The 17,987-nt window shown below is 34.4% G+C and overlaps 1 protein-coding gene across 1 annotated transcript; it reads left to right on the plus strand.

Annotated features, from left to right (window-relative positions):
* Nucleotides 1-569: 569 nt before the first annotated feature.
* LOC137396664 (uncharacterized) lies at nucleotides 570-17,977 on the plus strand. The gene is made up of 7 exons (XM_068082982.1): nucleotides 570-743; nucleotides 8,772-8,912; nucleotides 10,884-11,078; nucleotides 11,893-11,976; nucleotides 12,499-12,582; nucleotides 13,391-13,505; nucleotides 16,895-17,977. Exons 1-7 carry the CDS (start codon nucleotides 596-598, stop codon nucleotides 17,445-17,447), a joined length of 1,320 nt encoding a protein of 439 aa, XP_067939083.1. The 5' UTR covers nucleotides 570-595; the 3' UTR covers nucleotides 17,448-17,977.
* Nucleotides 17,978-17,987: the final 10 nt, after the last annotated feature.

Here is a 17,987-nt window from a genome sequence, read left to right on the forward strand (position 1 = left end):
TTAGTAGGTTTTGCGAGTAAATATCAATATCATCTGCAATCTGGTTTTTAATATGACATGACCATCATGAAGTGTGCAGTTCAGTGGCAAAGGCATCTTGTCGTCTGAAGACTTGCCGGACTGCAGAGAGCAATTCAAGGCTAGATTTCATTCGTGTCACCTACAGTGAGCTTCCTTGAAAAAAGTTGAATTCCGATATATCATTTGCAGGTCAGACCATCTAGACCACTAGTCTCTACTAGTCCCTACCTGTGTACTAGCTGGTTATAAGTTATTATCAAAACCTTTCTAAATATATGGTGACTTTATTAAGTTTGAAATAACGTATTCATTTTATGTAAGTAAGATATCTTATTATTCTCAACAAGGAAATTTCATTTTCTTGTTTTCTAAATGGTTCTTACAAACATGTCTCTTTTGGCCACAAAGTATTTTAATGTTCATCTTCAGTACCATTCCCATACTAAGATATTTGGCTCAAGATTATTTGCGTGTTCTTTCAACCGTAGCTTGTTGACACTCACTGCTGAGCGAGTGCAGTGCAGTTCAGTGCTGTCAGTGCAGTTAAACAAAGTGTGTTAAACTTGTGAAAGACATGCAGAGATACTTGATATTCATATTTTTTCTCAACGCGGCATCAGCAGTAGTTTATAGAGGTCAAGGAAAAGTACACATCGGTCACTTGAATCAGTACACTGAATCGGGTGTCAGAATAGTCTACAGACCAGAAGATTATAGGACATGTGAGTATACAAAGTTTTGTGCATAAATGGTTGTTGTGTTCATCTGTAGAAAACTCAATACATAAACTCAATAGCAGAGTGGAAGAAGATGCTAAAGTGGTTGAAGATGGTTTCTTCAAGCAAATTTGTGTTTGTATAATGTTTTTTAATCTTGAGATAGGTTAAAGCAGTTCTTAGCTTTGGAATTTAAGCTGGTTTGTATTTTCTGCAACCGAGTATGATGATTCAGCTGAGGTTCGAATCACAACGTATTTTATTGCGTATGATCTAAACTGCGCAGTTTTGTATCTCAAAGAGTTTCACATCATATTTTACAAACTAATCGTAGATTTCAAAAATATGTTGGTTTTACCAAATGAAACATGAAAGCAGTTTATCATGTCACTTTTTTGAATTTTACAGTTGATACTACGGGTGTACAAACTTGAGAGATATATCTCGCCTACCGTATGTTTGTCGTATAAATGCATTGTATGTGGAACGCGAATATATTTTAGTTTATATTGCTTAGACTCCTAATTACTTATCATCACCGAAACCTCTTTTCATTACGGTAATAAAATAAAAACTGAAATGATGTTAAATTGACAAAATCTTCAAGCTGAACTAAACTATATTTTTCCAGGTTCATTTAATAATTCAATGGCATCTGTTTTTAACCATGAAGGTGATGGTGCGGACATGTAACTAAAAGACAAGTTAGGTCTTTTTTGATTATATGTTTGTCATTTCTAAATTTGTCCGACACTTTTTTTATTAATTATTTGAAAACCTTTTAAGCTGACATTGTCTCAGAAACATTTGATGAATGTCCTATGATAGAAAAAGACCCAATTAGACAAATAAGAATAATGTAACAAATAACAAATTAAAAAGTATAAATAAGTAAATACATTAAATGAATGTCATTCTTCATCTTACAAGTTTTGTGCTGAGAATATGTAAATATGTTTCAAGTGAGTTAGCACTATACGTAGTATTATCAATTTTGAATTTTGCTGTTCAGACAGTTTCCTGATCTTTTTCTCCTTATATCTACCTCTTTAACTTTTCTTATCGCTTTTTGGATTTCGCTCTATTGAGCTCTCCAATTCCCTTGTGCTCTCAAGCTTGTGCGTTTTTTTGCACTTATACCTATTCTTAGCTATTCCTTTTGCTCTTATACCTAATCTTATACCTATTTTTATACCTGCTTCTTATATCTATTCGCCTTCAGACTATCTCACCTTTTGCATCTTCATGATTTGCCCTCTCACCCTTTTGCCCTCTCGCTTTCTCATTCTCTTTCTGTTTTGATTTTTCACTTTTTCTCCTTTTCCCATCTCTTTCTCTCTCTTTTGCAGTTAACCGATGAGATTATCTGTCTATGGGTCATAAGGCTGTCTATTGTTTTTGGCACATATGACCACAGATATATGATCAATGTAACTAAACAGTTTCTTAAGAGTTCATATTAACTTGCTTCTGTTTTATATTCAGACTAGCTACATTTTTTAAAAGATTATGGAACTTCCGTAAATTTCCTTGCCCCTATATACTTGCGAGAATGATTGGGTCAAAGCTTGTCTTGTTTTACTTTGTCTACATGGTCTAACCTTTACAACCTTTTAAAACAGGGATATCAGGTATTGATAATAGAACTGCTCATTTTTGGATTTTAAGCTTTCTACACTTACAGTTCTTATCGGAAATAAAATATATTTTTTGAGTTACTTTCAAGAGGCAAGACATTACATGTATTTTCCCAAATGTCAAAAAATTTTGCTGATACGTTAAAACAAAGTTTGACTCCAAATGACTGTTACAGTAGTAGCAGCCTAAACACAATTGAGTAATAAAAACTTTTTGTACTAAACTAGCTGATTATCTATGTAATTTTGTTTTTTCACTTCAAACATTAATGAGAAAGATTGTAGTTGTTGAAAAAATTTAAGTGTTTTGAATTGAATAAAGCCACTAAAAGCATTTGACACATAGCCGGTTATCTACATGTAAAGCAGAATTGAAAAAGCACACTTTCTGGCAAAAAATTGTTGGTGCCAATTTTTTTCAAAATGTCTACTTTTACAAGAATTAAATAAGTTATGCTTGCCTACAGTAAATAAATAAGATGATTTATTCTTTTAATCTTGAACCTTTACGAATAATACTTTTTTAAAATAGAAATATACTTTCTAAAAAAATCCTACATTCAGCTCCCCAAAATTTGGTTGAATAGTATCAAGATCCTTTCTCCAATACCTGTATGCCGCTGCTAGGTACAACGTCTTTTATCACTTTTGCTTCGGATTGATTGAGCCATGAGTCACAGCAAAAAATGGACAAATTCAGATTTAGTAACCTGCACAGAAAGGTTCAGCACCAAAAATAATTTCTTTGAAAACTCATGCACTAAAGCATCAGCGGCGACAACATCCAAGTTTGACCAGCAACACGTGGAGTTTGGAAGTCATTCTCAAATTTGAATATTATGCGCTCATAATTTAATAGTCATATTTAGCTGGCGAGAGTTTAATTAAAAAGCTCAACCAGTAGTCTAAGTGAGTGTAAAAATGTTTTAACTTTTAAAAACTTTGTTTAAATTTACTATGTACTATTTTTACACATTGTTAAATGTTTTTACATTTATATTATGTAATTATGTTTGATCAGAAAATTGAGTTTTTGTGGTCTAAAGATTTAGCTTGTTTTGCAGCTTGATTATCAAGTTTTTTTTCAAGTTTTTGAAAGTAAGCCAATGTAGCAACCTGGCAGAAAGCATGAACCACATTGGCGTGAAGTTTAATTAAATTTGGCCAACATTTGTGGAACAACACAGTGTTTATGGACTAATTGACACAAGTATGCACATGCACACACACTAAATCACAAATTGAAGAAGTCTGATTTAATAATAAAGATGACAGCCAAACTCCAGCAACTCTTCCCATCCGCACGGGTGCGTGTGGGAAAAGCACTAGCGTACCAAGGCAATATCAGCCGACCCTTCTCAATAGCGCTGTCTGTCAACTCTGTGGCTACTTCATCTGCAATATGATGAGTATAATTACATGTAAATACCCACAACATATTCATGATTTCTGCTTTCTTAAAAAAATTAATTAAAATTTTTGCAAAGTGAACACTGTATTCTTCAGTCACTTGCAAGAAAAGATCGTTGGAGAGTTATTCTTCTCACACATACATTCTTCCCTCACTGGGTTTTCTTATACCTGTACTAATCCCCATACAGCTAACTAGTTGGAGGTGTATTGAATGACTGCATTGAACCATTTACACCAAAAGTACCATCAAAGTTATATGGTTACATCTGCAACCTTACTCGTTGCGACAAAAGAAAAACTCTAAAATGTTTTCACTAGCTATTTTATTACTCTTGATGAGAAAAAATCAATAATTTTTTAATTCATAATGAAACTCATACTTCAACCTTACCACTTCCCTAGCAAAACTCCCCCTTATTGAGTTAAGTTTACATTGAGATGAGATAAGAGTCTGAGAGTCTGATTGACTGTTCATGAGCTGATAAGATTAATATTTAATCATCAGCTTGCTTTACAGCCTTGTTAATCCTTTCACAACGACTCGCTTATGGCTGGAAAAGTACCAGCGTACGGAGGCAATTACTAGGGGATTTGAACCTTTGACATGACTGCATATAATCCGCACTAACTTACCTCAAAATTATGGCAATTACATACAATAACAAGCATAGAAAATCTGAGGAATTTCTCTACATTTTGATACTTTTTCTTTGTAGATAGCTTGCATATGCTTTCCAACTAAAGTCTCAATTTGTTGAAACCATAAATCTTTTTTATAGATTATTTTCAATTTTACTTTTATTATTGATAAAGGTTATTAACAATATTGTAAAGGTCTGGCCCCAGTAGCTGAGCCAGCTTTACTTTCCTAACAAGGCGGTGCAGCCTGAACACTGGGCCTTCCCCTCATCAGCAGGCCTGACACACCTAGTGGTCTGGTCAGGCCACGGCTTGTTGCCCTCAGTTCAGGCTCACTTGGAATGCTAACACGGCCCGCTCTCTGAGACCCTATCTTGGCTAGTCTAGGTCCCGGCTAGCTTACTGGAGGGCCTGATCTCCAATGCTAGCGCATTTCTGATCAGGTCCGGTCGTAACGCAGCCAACCCCTAGCCTTCCTTAGGTGTCTCCCAAAGCAGTTCATACTTGAAGCCTGATCAGTTCTGGCAGAAGGAAACTTACTAAGCCCACCAGGCAAGCATCAAACGTAGTCAGTTCGTAAGAATAAATGTAGTCTATTTAATATATATATATATATATATATATATATATATATAGGCACATGTGCAATACAGTGTTAACAGCATCGATCTCACAAGAATAATCCCAATGAGTTGGCCTGTGCCTTCTCCTTATATACGGTTTTACTCCGCCCACTTATATAATAATTATGTAACACCAATTGTATCGTGGCAGGCCTGTGAGGCAGGCCTAGATAATAATATATAAGAGTATGCTGGCAGGCCTGTGAAGCAGGCCCAAAAACACAGTATTACATAACAGGGTCTGAAGAAGTACACACAAGAGTATTACATAGCTAGATAAAGGAAGCACACCTAAAGCCATCACAAGGAATATCGTTGTCTAAAGAATATGGCTAGTGTTTGTCCAGTCCACAATATTGCATAATTAATATTTGCATGGATTCATATTTTCACAACTATTTACAAAAAAATTAGTCATTGCAGAACATTAAAAGTGGAGTTATGAGCTCCGATGTAATACAATAGCGTCACTCTGTTTTCTCAGGCAGAACCCCGATGACTAGCAAAAAGTGGAAGCTTGACATGGGTGCCTAAACTTGGCTATAAGTTAGTTGCAAATTGGCATGAAGATACAAATGAATATGCATTAGAAAGCTTAGATATATCTTAAAATGCAGACATTTAATCCCTACAAATCGATTGTAAACATTTAAGTCTAATTTCTGATTTGACAAAGCTGTTAGCTTTCTACCATGAAATATCGAAAACAAGTACATTTTTAAGAAGCAATAACTTTGCAAAAATGTTATATGATCAGCATCTGCATGGTATCAAATGTTTGATGGTTCAAAAATTGGTTGTCCAAGTGCATCAAAAGTTGACTTAGGGGCTCCTGTGCATTGCGGATAAAGACCTTCAAAATACTAATGATGATAAGCAGTGCAGCAGTTACCCAACAAGAGTGCTCTATGTAACTCTGCTACTGGGCATGCATGGTCATGCAAATGAACATAAAACTGCAAATGAACATGCATCCAAGAGCTGAGATATTTTTCTACACACGGCGATATTTTCTTTTGGCCAGCTTGCCAAGACTTTGCAACTTAAGATTTTTATGTTTACAGTTATGATTTTTTGCTGTCAGACTTATATGTATGTTTTGAAACTATAGGTTTACATGACCATTTTGAATATAAACTCATTGAACTGATTCAAGTGCGCGGCAGCTAAGATCCATGTTTGATGCACCAAAGCTGAGCTGGTTGCGTACAATAAAAATTGAGTGGTGAGCCTGTATTCAAAACTCTGGGGAAGCAGCAAAAGACAGGAAGCAACATTTATAATAAGCATTAACAGAAAATAGTGGAGAAATCATTCTGCTAGATGGCAGAACAATATGAAAGCTGAACTCTTTGATTAGGTGAGGGCCCTGAAGAGGGTCGTTGACCAACAAATACAACATTCCAATGCACAACAAATACAATAGATTATGACATTTCAGCCAATGTATTTTTAATAGCTATCAACACTAAGCAATGAAGCATTTGCAGAAACAAAATGAAATACAATTCGGAATAAATTCATTTAGCATCGTAATGATCAAAACATGACTCACGCAAAGGCACTTCACATGCTTTGCATTTAAACTTTGTGTCGGCTTGCTTACAGGTGTTGTCATTAACTTGCTTTGGGGAGTACCTACAAATCTTAAATTTAGCTTGTTTACTTTTTCATGGACTACTTAGCACTATTGGATAATTGGAAGAAGTCGAAACACCAGGAATAATGTTTTTTGCGGCAAGGTCCATTGTATTCAAATATTTGATCAATTTATTTCTTTAAAAACTCTAACTCAGTTGTTTTACAATCGCTATGGGTTATAAAAAAAACTATGGCTGCATTGTACACACAAATGTGTAAAAATTAAAAGAAACTGTTTTTTGTATCATTTCATGGTTTTACGCGCAGCGTAATACTAATGCAAGTTTAAATCATATTTGTCAACTTCTCCCATGTACACTATTTATTGTCATTCAAAATTTGAGCTGGTTTGCCAACTTTATCTCTTTTATAATTTACTTTGCCTGTATCTACAACATCCAAGTTTTTATGCATAGTTGAAAATACCGAAATATATTTTTATCTCTCCAACAGCCAACCATACTTTTTCTATTAGGAAAGCTTGTTGTTTCACCTGTTTTAATAGTTTTTCCATTACACACTTTCAAATATTTAGAAAACCTTTTCTGTTTGGACGCAGAGCTCAGCAAACATGAGTGTTATTTTTTATAAGTTCAGCTGCTAACTCTAGCAAATTTAAAAAATTATCCATGTATAAACAACGACCCAAATTTAGCAAACCATTCATTAATTTCATCGCCATTTTGTGAGTGATGCTTCTACCAGTTCCTTCAGCTTGCTCTCACTCATCACCGATGTACACAGACAGCTTGTGCACATAGCCAGAGACAGCATGGCCGAGAGCAAATAGCTTCATCGAAATCTAGATCTTTTAGATGAAATATTCTGTCTGAAGCTGAGCCGTTCATTCCAAGCCAGCAAGCTTTCATCTATAGACATAATTTTAGCAGAAAACCAAACAGAGAATAACCGGCTAGATATTGTGGCAAAAGTTTTTTTTAGATTGAACAAGTTATTGCCAGCAGGTTTTTTCAGAATTGTGAGTAAAATTCAAACTTTTAAAAACCATTAAAAAACCTCTTCATTGAAATCATTTTACTAAATATCGGCGTTGATATCAATGGATTGATAGACCATTATGACAATGGAGTAGGCTTTCTGCCAATATCCATGAGCAAAATAAACCGACTACTCGCCAAATATCTTTGCCATCGACAGGCTGTTAGGCATCACCATGTTTTTAAAGGATGTAGGATGTAGGAATCCTATATATTAATTGCGTTAACTATAACATTCATGATGGCTGATGTAATACAAATTGTAAATAATTAAAAATACTTATCTGCTCAAGATTTTTACTTTTTACACTTGCCAAGCTCACATCACAATGCAATTATGTAGGATTTAGATAAGCTCCTCTTTAAAATTCGTAATTGCTCCTTTTTTCAATGCCAGCTAATTCAATTTCATTTTTACAACGAAATTCACCTTGTTGACCTTCTTGTTGACTTCTATGATCTTCCCGACATTCTTCTTACCTGAAACACTTTTCTTCACTTCCAAAACAAACCAGTCGATGTCTTCCTCTAAACAACCTTTTTTAGAAGAGCTTGAACAATTGCGTGCTTTCATGATGATTAGCTTTCCAAAAAGGAAGATCAAACCTTTTCCACATGTGCTCTTTGCACATGCGTATTAGAGATTATTTATAGCCCCAAAACAGTACAAAAAAACTACCAGAATTGATAAAGTTTTTAACTTTAAACTTTAAAGCTATGTGTAAAATAAATCAACTTTTAAAAAAGGTATATCCAATCCTGAAATCTGTTGGGATTTTTGAGTTCAGTACGCTGAGACAATGCTCGTAACACGAAAACTTTCAGTATTTGGAACGGAAAGGGTTAAATTTTATGCTAAAGTTTAAAATTTAATAAATAAAGATTATTGGTCTCTTGCCTCTTTGCTGACCACTAGTCTTTTTTGTTCTTCAACTAAAATATGCAGACATTAAATTTACTACTTTCTGGTTTGTACTAACCTTTGGGAGTTTGTTTAATTGTGGTACTTCAACACTCATTAAATCATTGTTGGTGTGACTTCAGAAATCAAGCTATATAATTAAAGCTTGTAATATTTTACAGATTCCCCTGTCGGTTTAGCTAGGTACTGTTACTTTAAAGGAGCCATTTATCTGTCAGAGAACAAGCTTAATAGAGATTACTATACAGATATCATAACAAAAAGCCTTGACGAATGGACTCTACTGGCTTGGGACAGTGTTGGTGAGATTGAAAATTACAGACAGTACTATAATGAGAGCTGATACTGTTGGTATTTAATAATAATAAAAAATGGATTATTAATAATAGAAGCTGATGCTGTTTGTCTTTTTGTTCAGATCCATACTAAGAACCCTTGTAAAAAAAGTTTCACGCACAGAGGTCAAACTCAGATATTTCATTTTGCAAACAGTTGCAATAACAATAACACTGCTTTCCTTGCTTTCAAGTAAAGAATTTCATTGTACATACACTATAGTGCCTGCAGAGGGAAATTTTTCTGCCAACATATTAGTAAGAATAACTTATTGTAAATTATTTTGAAAACTTTTTTGGGTTTAAATATAAGAGAACTTATATAAAACCGGTGTAGATTTCATTGGGAAGTATCGGCGTTTGCGTTATTTTGATCTTTTCAGCGATCTGATAATTTAAATTTTTCAGGATTAAAATTTTAATAATTTGATTGAAATTAAAATGTACAAAAACAGCGTTGAAGGACACTACTTATTGTTATCATTGTGACCAAAATCTTTGCTTTTGGTCTCTTTGAAACTGCCCTTGTTGTATTTTGAGTTTCGATTAATCCAACCTATTTAGCTGCAATCAAGTTTTGCCTATTTTAATCTCAAAACATCTTGGCAACCTAATAACCTCAAAGAGCAAAAACAATCGCAAATGATAGAAAAATGCTAAAATTGTTTGATTAAATCTACCAAGATTTTCTGTAGATTGACTTCTTAAGCAGTTTACACACGTTTATATAGTTATCTCCATAAATAGATTGGTGTTGATACAAAAAAAACCTTTTGCTATGCAGTAACAACAGAAATAACTTTTATTTTACTCCAGCAGGTGAGTAAAATCACCAAGTTTCAAAAGGGAATCATCTACTTTTTGAGTTTTATTTGTGCTAGCCTTGCAGAAAAAATGATAACATGAAAAAAGAGAGATAGAGAGGGAGAAGGAGAAAGGGGAAAAAGGAAAAAGGGAGAGAGATAGAAGGAGCGGGAGAGCGGGAGAGCGGGAGAGCGGGAGAGCGGGAGAGCGGGAGAGCGGGAGAGCGGGAGAGCGGGAGAGCGGGAGAGCGGGAGAGCGGGAGAGCGGGAGAGCGGGAGAGCGGGAGAGCGGGAGAGCGGGAGAGCGGGAGAGCGGGAGAGCGGGAGAGCGGGAGAGCGGGAGAGCGGGAGAGCGGGAGAGCGGGAGAGCGGGAGAGCGGGAGAGCGGGAGAGCGGAAGAGCGGAAGAGCGGAAGAGCGGAAGAGCGGAAGAGCGGAAGAGCGGAAGAGCGGAAGAGCGGAAGAGCGGAAGAGCGGAAGAGCGGAAGAGCGGAAGAGCGGAAGAGCGGAAGAGTAGAAGAGTGGAAGAGTGGAAGAGTGGAAGAGTGGAAGATTGGAAGAGTGAGAGAGTGGAAGAGAGTGAGAGATTGAGAGTGGGAGAGAGGGAGAGAGGGAACGAGGAAGAGAAAGACAGTGGGAGAGTGGGAGAGTGGGAGAGTGGGAGAGTGGGAGAGTGGGAAAGTGGGAAAGTGGGAGAGAGTGAGAAAGGGATAGATGAAAAGAGAGAGGGAAAGTGAAAGAGAGGGAGAGAAGGAGAGAGTGAACTAGATAGAGGCAGAGAGGGAGAGAAGGAAAGAGATAGAGAGGAAGAGAAGGAGAGAGAGGGAAAGGGAGAGAGAGAGGGAGAAAAAGCGTAACTGAGTGTGGTAAGGGTTGCATACACTCAATAATGACTCAATATCAACAATCTTTTGTTTACCAAAAGAAAGTAAACATGTTTTTATATCACCGAAAACTGGTTCATTAGATTGATTAGGCTAAGCTAGTGTCACTTTTACATGTAATTAAGGCATATCAATTTTTTTCATGCTCTGGATGTTTCATAATTATTTGTACTATATAGCACCATAATCTAACCAGCATATCGTACGGCATTGTTTTTTAGTAGTGGTAAAGTCGAAAGCTTTCTGTTACAGGGAAGTACTATTATGATGAAGATCATGAATTAGATATAAAACAAGGGTATTTGATTGCAATCGCCATATATATATATGATGACGACTATTCTTTGATTTACAATGACTCCTACCGTTATTACCCTGTCCCAAATGAAATCGGTTTCTGCGAGCTCGACCACGAAGCAGGAAGCTACAACACAAAATGTTCAGAAAGTGAGTTTTTTTAGCAAATATATCATTTATTTTCCATAGAATAGGTCTGCATATATCCATGTACTAACTCTAAATGTTAAAATGTCAATAATCTTTTTTATTTTTAAGCAGATTGGTGGCAATTATATATGCTGTTCACCTAAAACCAGATAAACTTTAGTACTATGTAGATAGAGCTTAGAAACCCAGTATATCTAGATATCTGGTAAGAGATAATTCGATATATAGGTGTATAGTTTACAGAAATTGAACAAAGTTTTGCAAAATTGTGGTGTATATTCATACTAACAGATTCATGCTCGCCCACATTAATAAGGTAAAATGTCAAATTAATTATCAAGTAAGTTGAACAATCAAGTTGGTTATGCAATAGTTTTGTGGAGGAGTGAGAATAGTGACTTAAATGTTGTAGTAACTGAGAGTTCATTATTGAAATGTGCGATGGTGGATGTAGTGTGTTGGTATCATGGAAAATAAAATGATGCTTTTCATGTGTGTGGAGGGATAAATACTAATGTTCTGGTCGTAGTTTATGTTGGAATCCAAAACCTGAAATGTCGAAGCAAGCAAGGATGAGATAAGGCAATATTCAAAAAGGGTTGTGTACTGTGTTTTTGGAAGCACATGAGCTAGAATATGTGATAAGTAGGACATAAAGGTTAGCCTATAGTTTGAACACAAATATCATTTTAAAATTTTCATTCTAATTTCCCAAATAATTTGTCTTTTAACACCTATTGAATATAATTTTGAATGATTTTAATTTAAAAATATTTTTACAAATAACCACGATAAGATGTTTCGTTTGTTCTAGTTTTTGACGGAAGCAGTTATTCCGGAAATGGTAATTCATATTCTGGCAGTTTCTATGAGGGAAGCTCTAGCACAGTCAGTGCAGGTAGGTGTTTAGTAATCAAACAAAGGCAACTCTAATAGCACAAAAATGGAACAATTTTTGGTCAAAAAAGAACAGTTATTGTGCTATGACCAAATTTTAGATTTTAATAACTCTTAGTAAATCGAGACAGATGATAATGGATGTAGTGTGTTGGTCTCATTAAATAGAAAATGATGTTTTTTAATAATTGTCTTAAAGGATAAACACATGTACCACTATCTTGGGCGTAGTTTATATTGGAATCCAAAACCTGAAATGCCGAAGCAAGCAAGGTTGAGATGAGGCAATCTTTTAAAAGGTCGTTTGATGTGGATTTTTAGAAGAGTTGTGAGCTGGAGAAGGGGCTTGATAGATCATGAAACTTAACAATTTTTTTTGCAGCCTAAAAGTTTTTTTAAAACTTTCAATTTTATTTTACAGATAATTTTTACTTTTAATATACATTTAATATAATGTTAAATAATTTTGTTTTCAAAAACATATTTTTCAATTTTACAAAATAATATTTTTGGTTTCGTGTAGTTTTCGACGAAAGCACTTATTGGGGAAACGGAAATGAATATTCTGGCAGTTACGATGAGGGAAGTTCTAGCAAATCCAGCGCAGGTATGTATTTTTTATTCAAATAAACGCAACTTTACTATCACCAAAATGAAATGATTTTGGGCCAAAGAAAAAAGAGATGGTTAATTAGTTAATTAGAAGAGAAATTAGTTAATGAAATAGCAAGACAACTAAGGCTTGTGGTATTTAGCCCAATTGTCTCTAAATTGGAATATTCAAGTTTAATTCCGGCATAAGGCATTTTTTATCTACTGTCTGTAGAGTAGTTTACAACGAATGCCTTTACGTTTTATTGCTATGGTAAATATTGGCATTGAAGATAGATTGATAAACTAAACAATTAGCCAAATATGCATTCCCGAAGCTGGCATAAAACCCAACAACAAAACGTCAGCTTAAATGTGAAATTACGCAAATGTAATGCTTTGTCAGGAAGTGTTGACATTTTTTCTATAAATTGCAGTTAATTTTTAGGTTGGAGATGATCAGATTACAAAAATATTTTAGGATTAAGTTTGTGAAAACTTGATCATGGTTAAACCAGTCAGATTAAGCAAAGTGCCATTAGGATGTCTCTGGCTGCAGAGACTGTCAAAACAGAGACTTATAAAACTTCTAAAACTTATAGTGACTTCTGTTCGGCACATTTTTTTATTAGTGTTTTAACCACAAATATGTTTTGCTTAACTTAACCTAAAACATTCTGACAATAACATCCCATTTACCATCAGAACCAATTGAAAATTTAAAAAAACTCAGACACTTCCTCGTAAAACTTGATAAAGTATTGTTTTAGGTGTTTATTTAAATGGTAAGGAATGTTTGTTATATTAAACCATGCTCTCTGTAGGAACCATAGCAGCAGCTGTTATAGTCATCGCCATCGTGATTGCTATTGTTGTTGGAGTGGTAGTGTGTATCAAAAAAGGAGGCGCCGTGGTTTTCAGAAACAAGTTTCAAAGAAGGTATGTCAATCTATGTGATAGACATTTTATCTAATTCACCAGATAATTTTTCTTACATAGAATAAAGTTATCTTTTTTATTTATTTTTTGACTGCTTAACTTTGAAAGTTTTATTAGCCAAAATTTGTCCTATTTGCATTTATGGTTTTTCCATTGGCCAAGCATAAAGAAAATAATTTTTTTTTCAAAGCACAAAACGCTTTTATCATATTGCACCGAAGGAATAACCTTAAAACACTTTGAGAGTAGGCTAAAGAAGTGACTGATTGATATTTTAACAGTGTTACAGGTGAAAGCGTTTGATCAGAAACTTTTGAGTGCTAATTATTTGTAGACATTTAGCTCATTGATGGCAGAAAAAATAAATAAATTGCAAGAGTAACCCAATACTACATTAATCAAAATTCAGTAGCAATATTAGTACCATAATTATGATAATATTTCTGCTCTTTAAGGATCAACTTTGAAAAACTTCAGTGAATTTTATCAAAAAGTATTACAATATTTCTGTCATTTTACTTTGTTTTGAAGTTACAAGTGATCTGACTGTTAGGATATGTCTAAATTAAAATTAACATAGCTTGATCATCATGAAAGTGTTAAGATCAAGTCAAAGTGATAATATGATGTTTATAGTTGTAAACAACAACAAAATGAAGACACATGAATCTGCAACTTGAAAGCGATAGTAAATATAACATATATATCGGCAGTAGGAACTATCGATGGCATTTCAGCATGTACTTTTTCCTGAACATTTTTATTGCAATCAGGTTTTATCATTTTTAATCCCGCTACATCCGAGCAGTCAGATTAACTCAAATATCAAAAACTATCACAAATGCTGAAACATGTTAGATTTTTTGTGAAAATCTTTAAAATATAGTGTAATTTTACCTATAAGTAAAATCCTTTGTAATCATTTGAATTTTTCATTTTAAACTAAAACAAAGTTTAATGGAGTCAGGGGAAATTATGTTACTTGGTCGGAGTACTTTTTCGGCAATCAATTGGGTCTCTTTAGTAACGAGCTGTGATCACCAATACCTTTAAAACTGAAGTTTTACTTTCACCAGACCCAAGATACCTCATGATTTAAAACAGGCCACAACAATGTCCTAGTGGTGAAATAGTCTAGAAGCCTAGAGCATGTAACTTTAATCAAAAGATTTCAGTTCAATTCTTAAAATTATTCAAAAACCTATTACAATACACAATAGAAATATTTTTTCAATTATTACTGATGATTATGATGACACTTTTTCAAATGGGACATAAGTTAAACTGACAGGCTTATTGCATAACGAGTTGGGTATCAGCAGGTTTTTTCATTTGTGGTGTGATATGTTGTTTCATCAGTTTATTTCCTTTTTTCCTAAACTCATATTAAAGAACCTTAGCTAATCACGATAGACATGTATATGCGTTCTTGATGAGTCACTCTAAGGTTCAATACGACGTCTGCTCTGCTTACTACAATTAGAAAATATGCAAATTTTATGAGAACATTTTCCACCCACAATGCATCTGGCTAAATTTTTCCAAGTTGAGTGACCAGAAAATCTTAAAAAATTAAGGCACATCCAATTTTAAGAAGCTATTTGTATTTGATACCTTTTTCTAACTACCGGTGTCACTGTTGGGTATCGAAATTCCACTTGCTTTTTGCATGTCAAATGTTTAGACAGTTGGACCACAAAAATGTTTGTGGCCCAACTGGCGTTTATATTACCAGGCCACAAAAAATGTTCAGCAGATTCATGCAGGGAAACAGTGATTACCTAAAATTAGTTTTAATAGTTTGACACAGATGGAGCTGCTAGCACAAGTTTGTAACAATTTTCATCATACAATACTAATTAATAAGTAGGCACTATTTTAGCATGCAAAAAAATTTAAATACATCTTTTATTGCTTTTGACGTTTCAGATAGTTTGAGGGCCAGGATGTTTGAAGATTATAACTGAGAAAATTAAATGCTGGTGAAATACGGATCAACTAAAATGTTGATTATGGCATATATAATCGCTGCAACAATACCGAAGAATAGCAACGCATAATGCTGCCACTGGTACATGATAGCAAAAATCAACTTTGAGCAACAATAGCATTTATTGAATTAATTTTTTTGTATTTTTCTTCTGAGCCATTTTGTCACCATGAAATTTTATCGAGTTTAAATTTAAAGCATCAAGTCAAGTCAAGTCAGCAGTCAAGTCACATCATAACTTAAAAGCAACTTAATTGATAAAAACTACTACTTTTTCATTTATTTCTACCACAAATTTTGTGGAAGTTCATTTTTAACATTGAAACTTTCATGAAAGTTGAACAAAATTTAAAATAAACAGCTAAAAGCAAATTGCAGTAAATTTTTTTAATGAAACTGTGTTATAAATATTAACAAAGAATAATTCCTAAGCGTTTAGACATGCATGGCCGTGGGTTATGAAAAAATAAAATTTAATATGTTTTTATTTCTCGTAAATACTTTTCAGTCATTTTATAGTTATTGAGATTGTATAGTAACAATATCCGAGTTTCTTCACAGACTTGATTTTAAATATGATGGTCAGCTATAAAGTTTCTAAAATATTACATATTAAAATTAATTATGGCATTTTGCAAGTTTGGTCAAAAATCAAGAGGTTTAAGGGTAATTTGGCCAATGTACAGATTTTATCGCAGGTCATGAAGTAGCACAAACAAGCTGCTTAACCCATTCTTAATGAGTTAAAATCGACAAATAAACTAGCTGTAGCTCTTCCTTCATTTTGCTAAAGATGAAATTGCTCAATTTTTTAGTTAATCCTGTCAGAAGTTCTTAGAATGGTTCTATCATTTACAATTTATTTATTTATGCTTGAAGCGATCTGATTAGCCTTTTTTTTCAATGATTTCAATCGGATCAATCAGATCTGATTGATCTGATTAATCTGATTAGTGATATATGTTGAGAGTAAGATTGATAAAACGTAGCTCTTTTGCCAAATTTGTGATTAGAGCTCAGCGGAATCAAAATGCGTAGCCCTCCAATTCTGTAGAAAAAAAAATGATAATAAATGTCACAGTGTTACAAAATTTTTCTTTAGAGATTTTAAACCCTGATCAAAGTCTCTTGATTTAAAACTACAGTATAAACACTCTAGGGATCATAACACTTTAAAGCTGAAAAAATGAAGTATAACAGGAAACATATGTCGGTACTTTATGATGTCATTTACAAAAATTTTGAGCAAGTTATCTTTAAAAAAAAATGTCATCCTAAATCCTCTGTCCTACTTTGGAAAGGTTTTTGTTAAAAGTTCTTTAATAGAAATATTCAGTAGCCAAATTCTCTTGCTAGTGTAACATTTTGTTAAAATATAACTTGAAATATCTTACTGCAGGCCAAACAATGGAGCGTTTAACAACTCTGGCCATCCGAACGCAGGAGTTCAAATGAGTCAACTACAACAAACTAATGCAGTAGTTCCTGCTGGATCATCAGTTGTTCCTGCTGGACAGGTCAATCAAGCATATAATCCGCAACCTTATCAACCAATGGCTCCGCTACCTGTAGTTCACCAGCCTCCTCCTCCAGCTGTTTCACAGTATCAAGCACCATTACAACCTCTTCCATACCAACCAGCTGTTGTTCAGCCGGCGATTGTTCAACCAACAGTTGTCCAACCAACAATGATTCAGCCAACTTTCATACAGCAAGCACATGTTGAGGCTCAACCTACTGCACCATCAGCACCTAGTTTCATACAGCAAGCACATGTTGAGGCTCAACCTACTGCACCATCAGCACCTAGTTTCATACAGCAAGCACCTGCTGAGGCTCAACCTACTGCACTATCAGTATCTAGCCTGATCACTCCTCGTAATCTTAGGATAGCAGCAGGTGTAGTGGATTTTGTGGGAAGTGCAATTGAGGTATTAGGCTCTGAAGAATAACTGAGTCTCTCTGATTCTGTATTGAGACCATGTTCTTGCCCAGCTGATGGCTGTTTCTAACTCTTAACTTACCACAGCAAATAGTGAAGTTTTGGCTAAAAACTTTTAAATTTTTAATGTGGAATGGTTGTTTCTGAGTAACTTTTACTTGTTTGTAAAGCAATATATGGCATTTTAGTAAAAAGGACACAAAAGATAGAGAAACATCCCAATGCTTTCATTCATGTTTTAGAGAATTTTTTCATTTATCTCTGTTCTTTTTTGCTGACTGGTTAGCCTCAATTGGATCTAATCAGGCAAAGGGACTTTTATGAACAATTGCAGCAATATTTGGTGTCCCAGTTAACTTTTACAAACATGCTTATTGTATTCATGAATAAACTGTGATTTTCTCATAAAATAATATTTTACTTGATTTTATGATTGTGGCTTTTGAGAAGTTAAGCTAAATTGTGTTAATTGAAGTTAAAAAAAGTTCCTGTAAACTTGTGTTTTTCAAAGACATTAAATGCTTGCAACATTGTTGGTCATTGGTTACGG

The sequence above is a fragment of the Watersipora subatra genome, chromosome 5 (assembly GCF_963576615.1).
Source record: "Watersipora subatra chromosome 5, tzWatSuba1.1, whole genome shotgun sequence".
Lineage (NCBI taxonomy): Eukaryota > Metazoa > Bryozoa > Gymnolaemata > Cheilostomatida > Watersiporidae > Watersipora > Watersipora subatra.

Excerpts from the sequence above, each read along its gene's own strand:
- LOC137396664 (XM_068082982.1), top strand. The coding sequence starts at position 596 with ATGCAGAGATACTTGATATTCATATTTTTTCTCAACGCGGCATCAGCA. Across the intron at positions 744-8,771 it reads ACCAGAAGATTATAGGACAT|ATTCCCCTGTCGGTTTAGCT; the intron begins GTGAGTATACAA and ends AATATTTTACAG. Across the intron at positions 11,977-12,498 it reads CTCTAGCACAGTCAGTGCAG|TTTTCGACGAAAGCACTTAT; the intron begins GTAGGTGTTTAG and ends GGTTTCGTGTAG.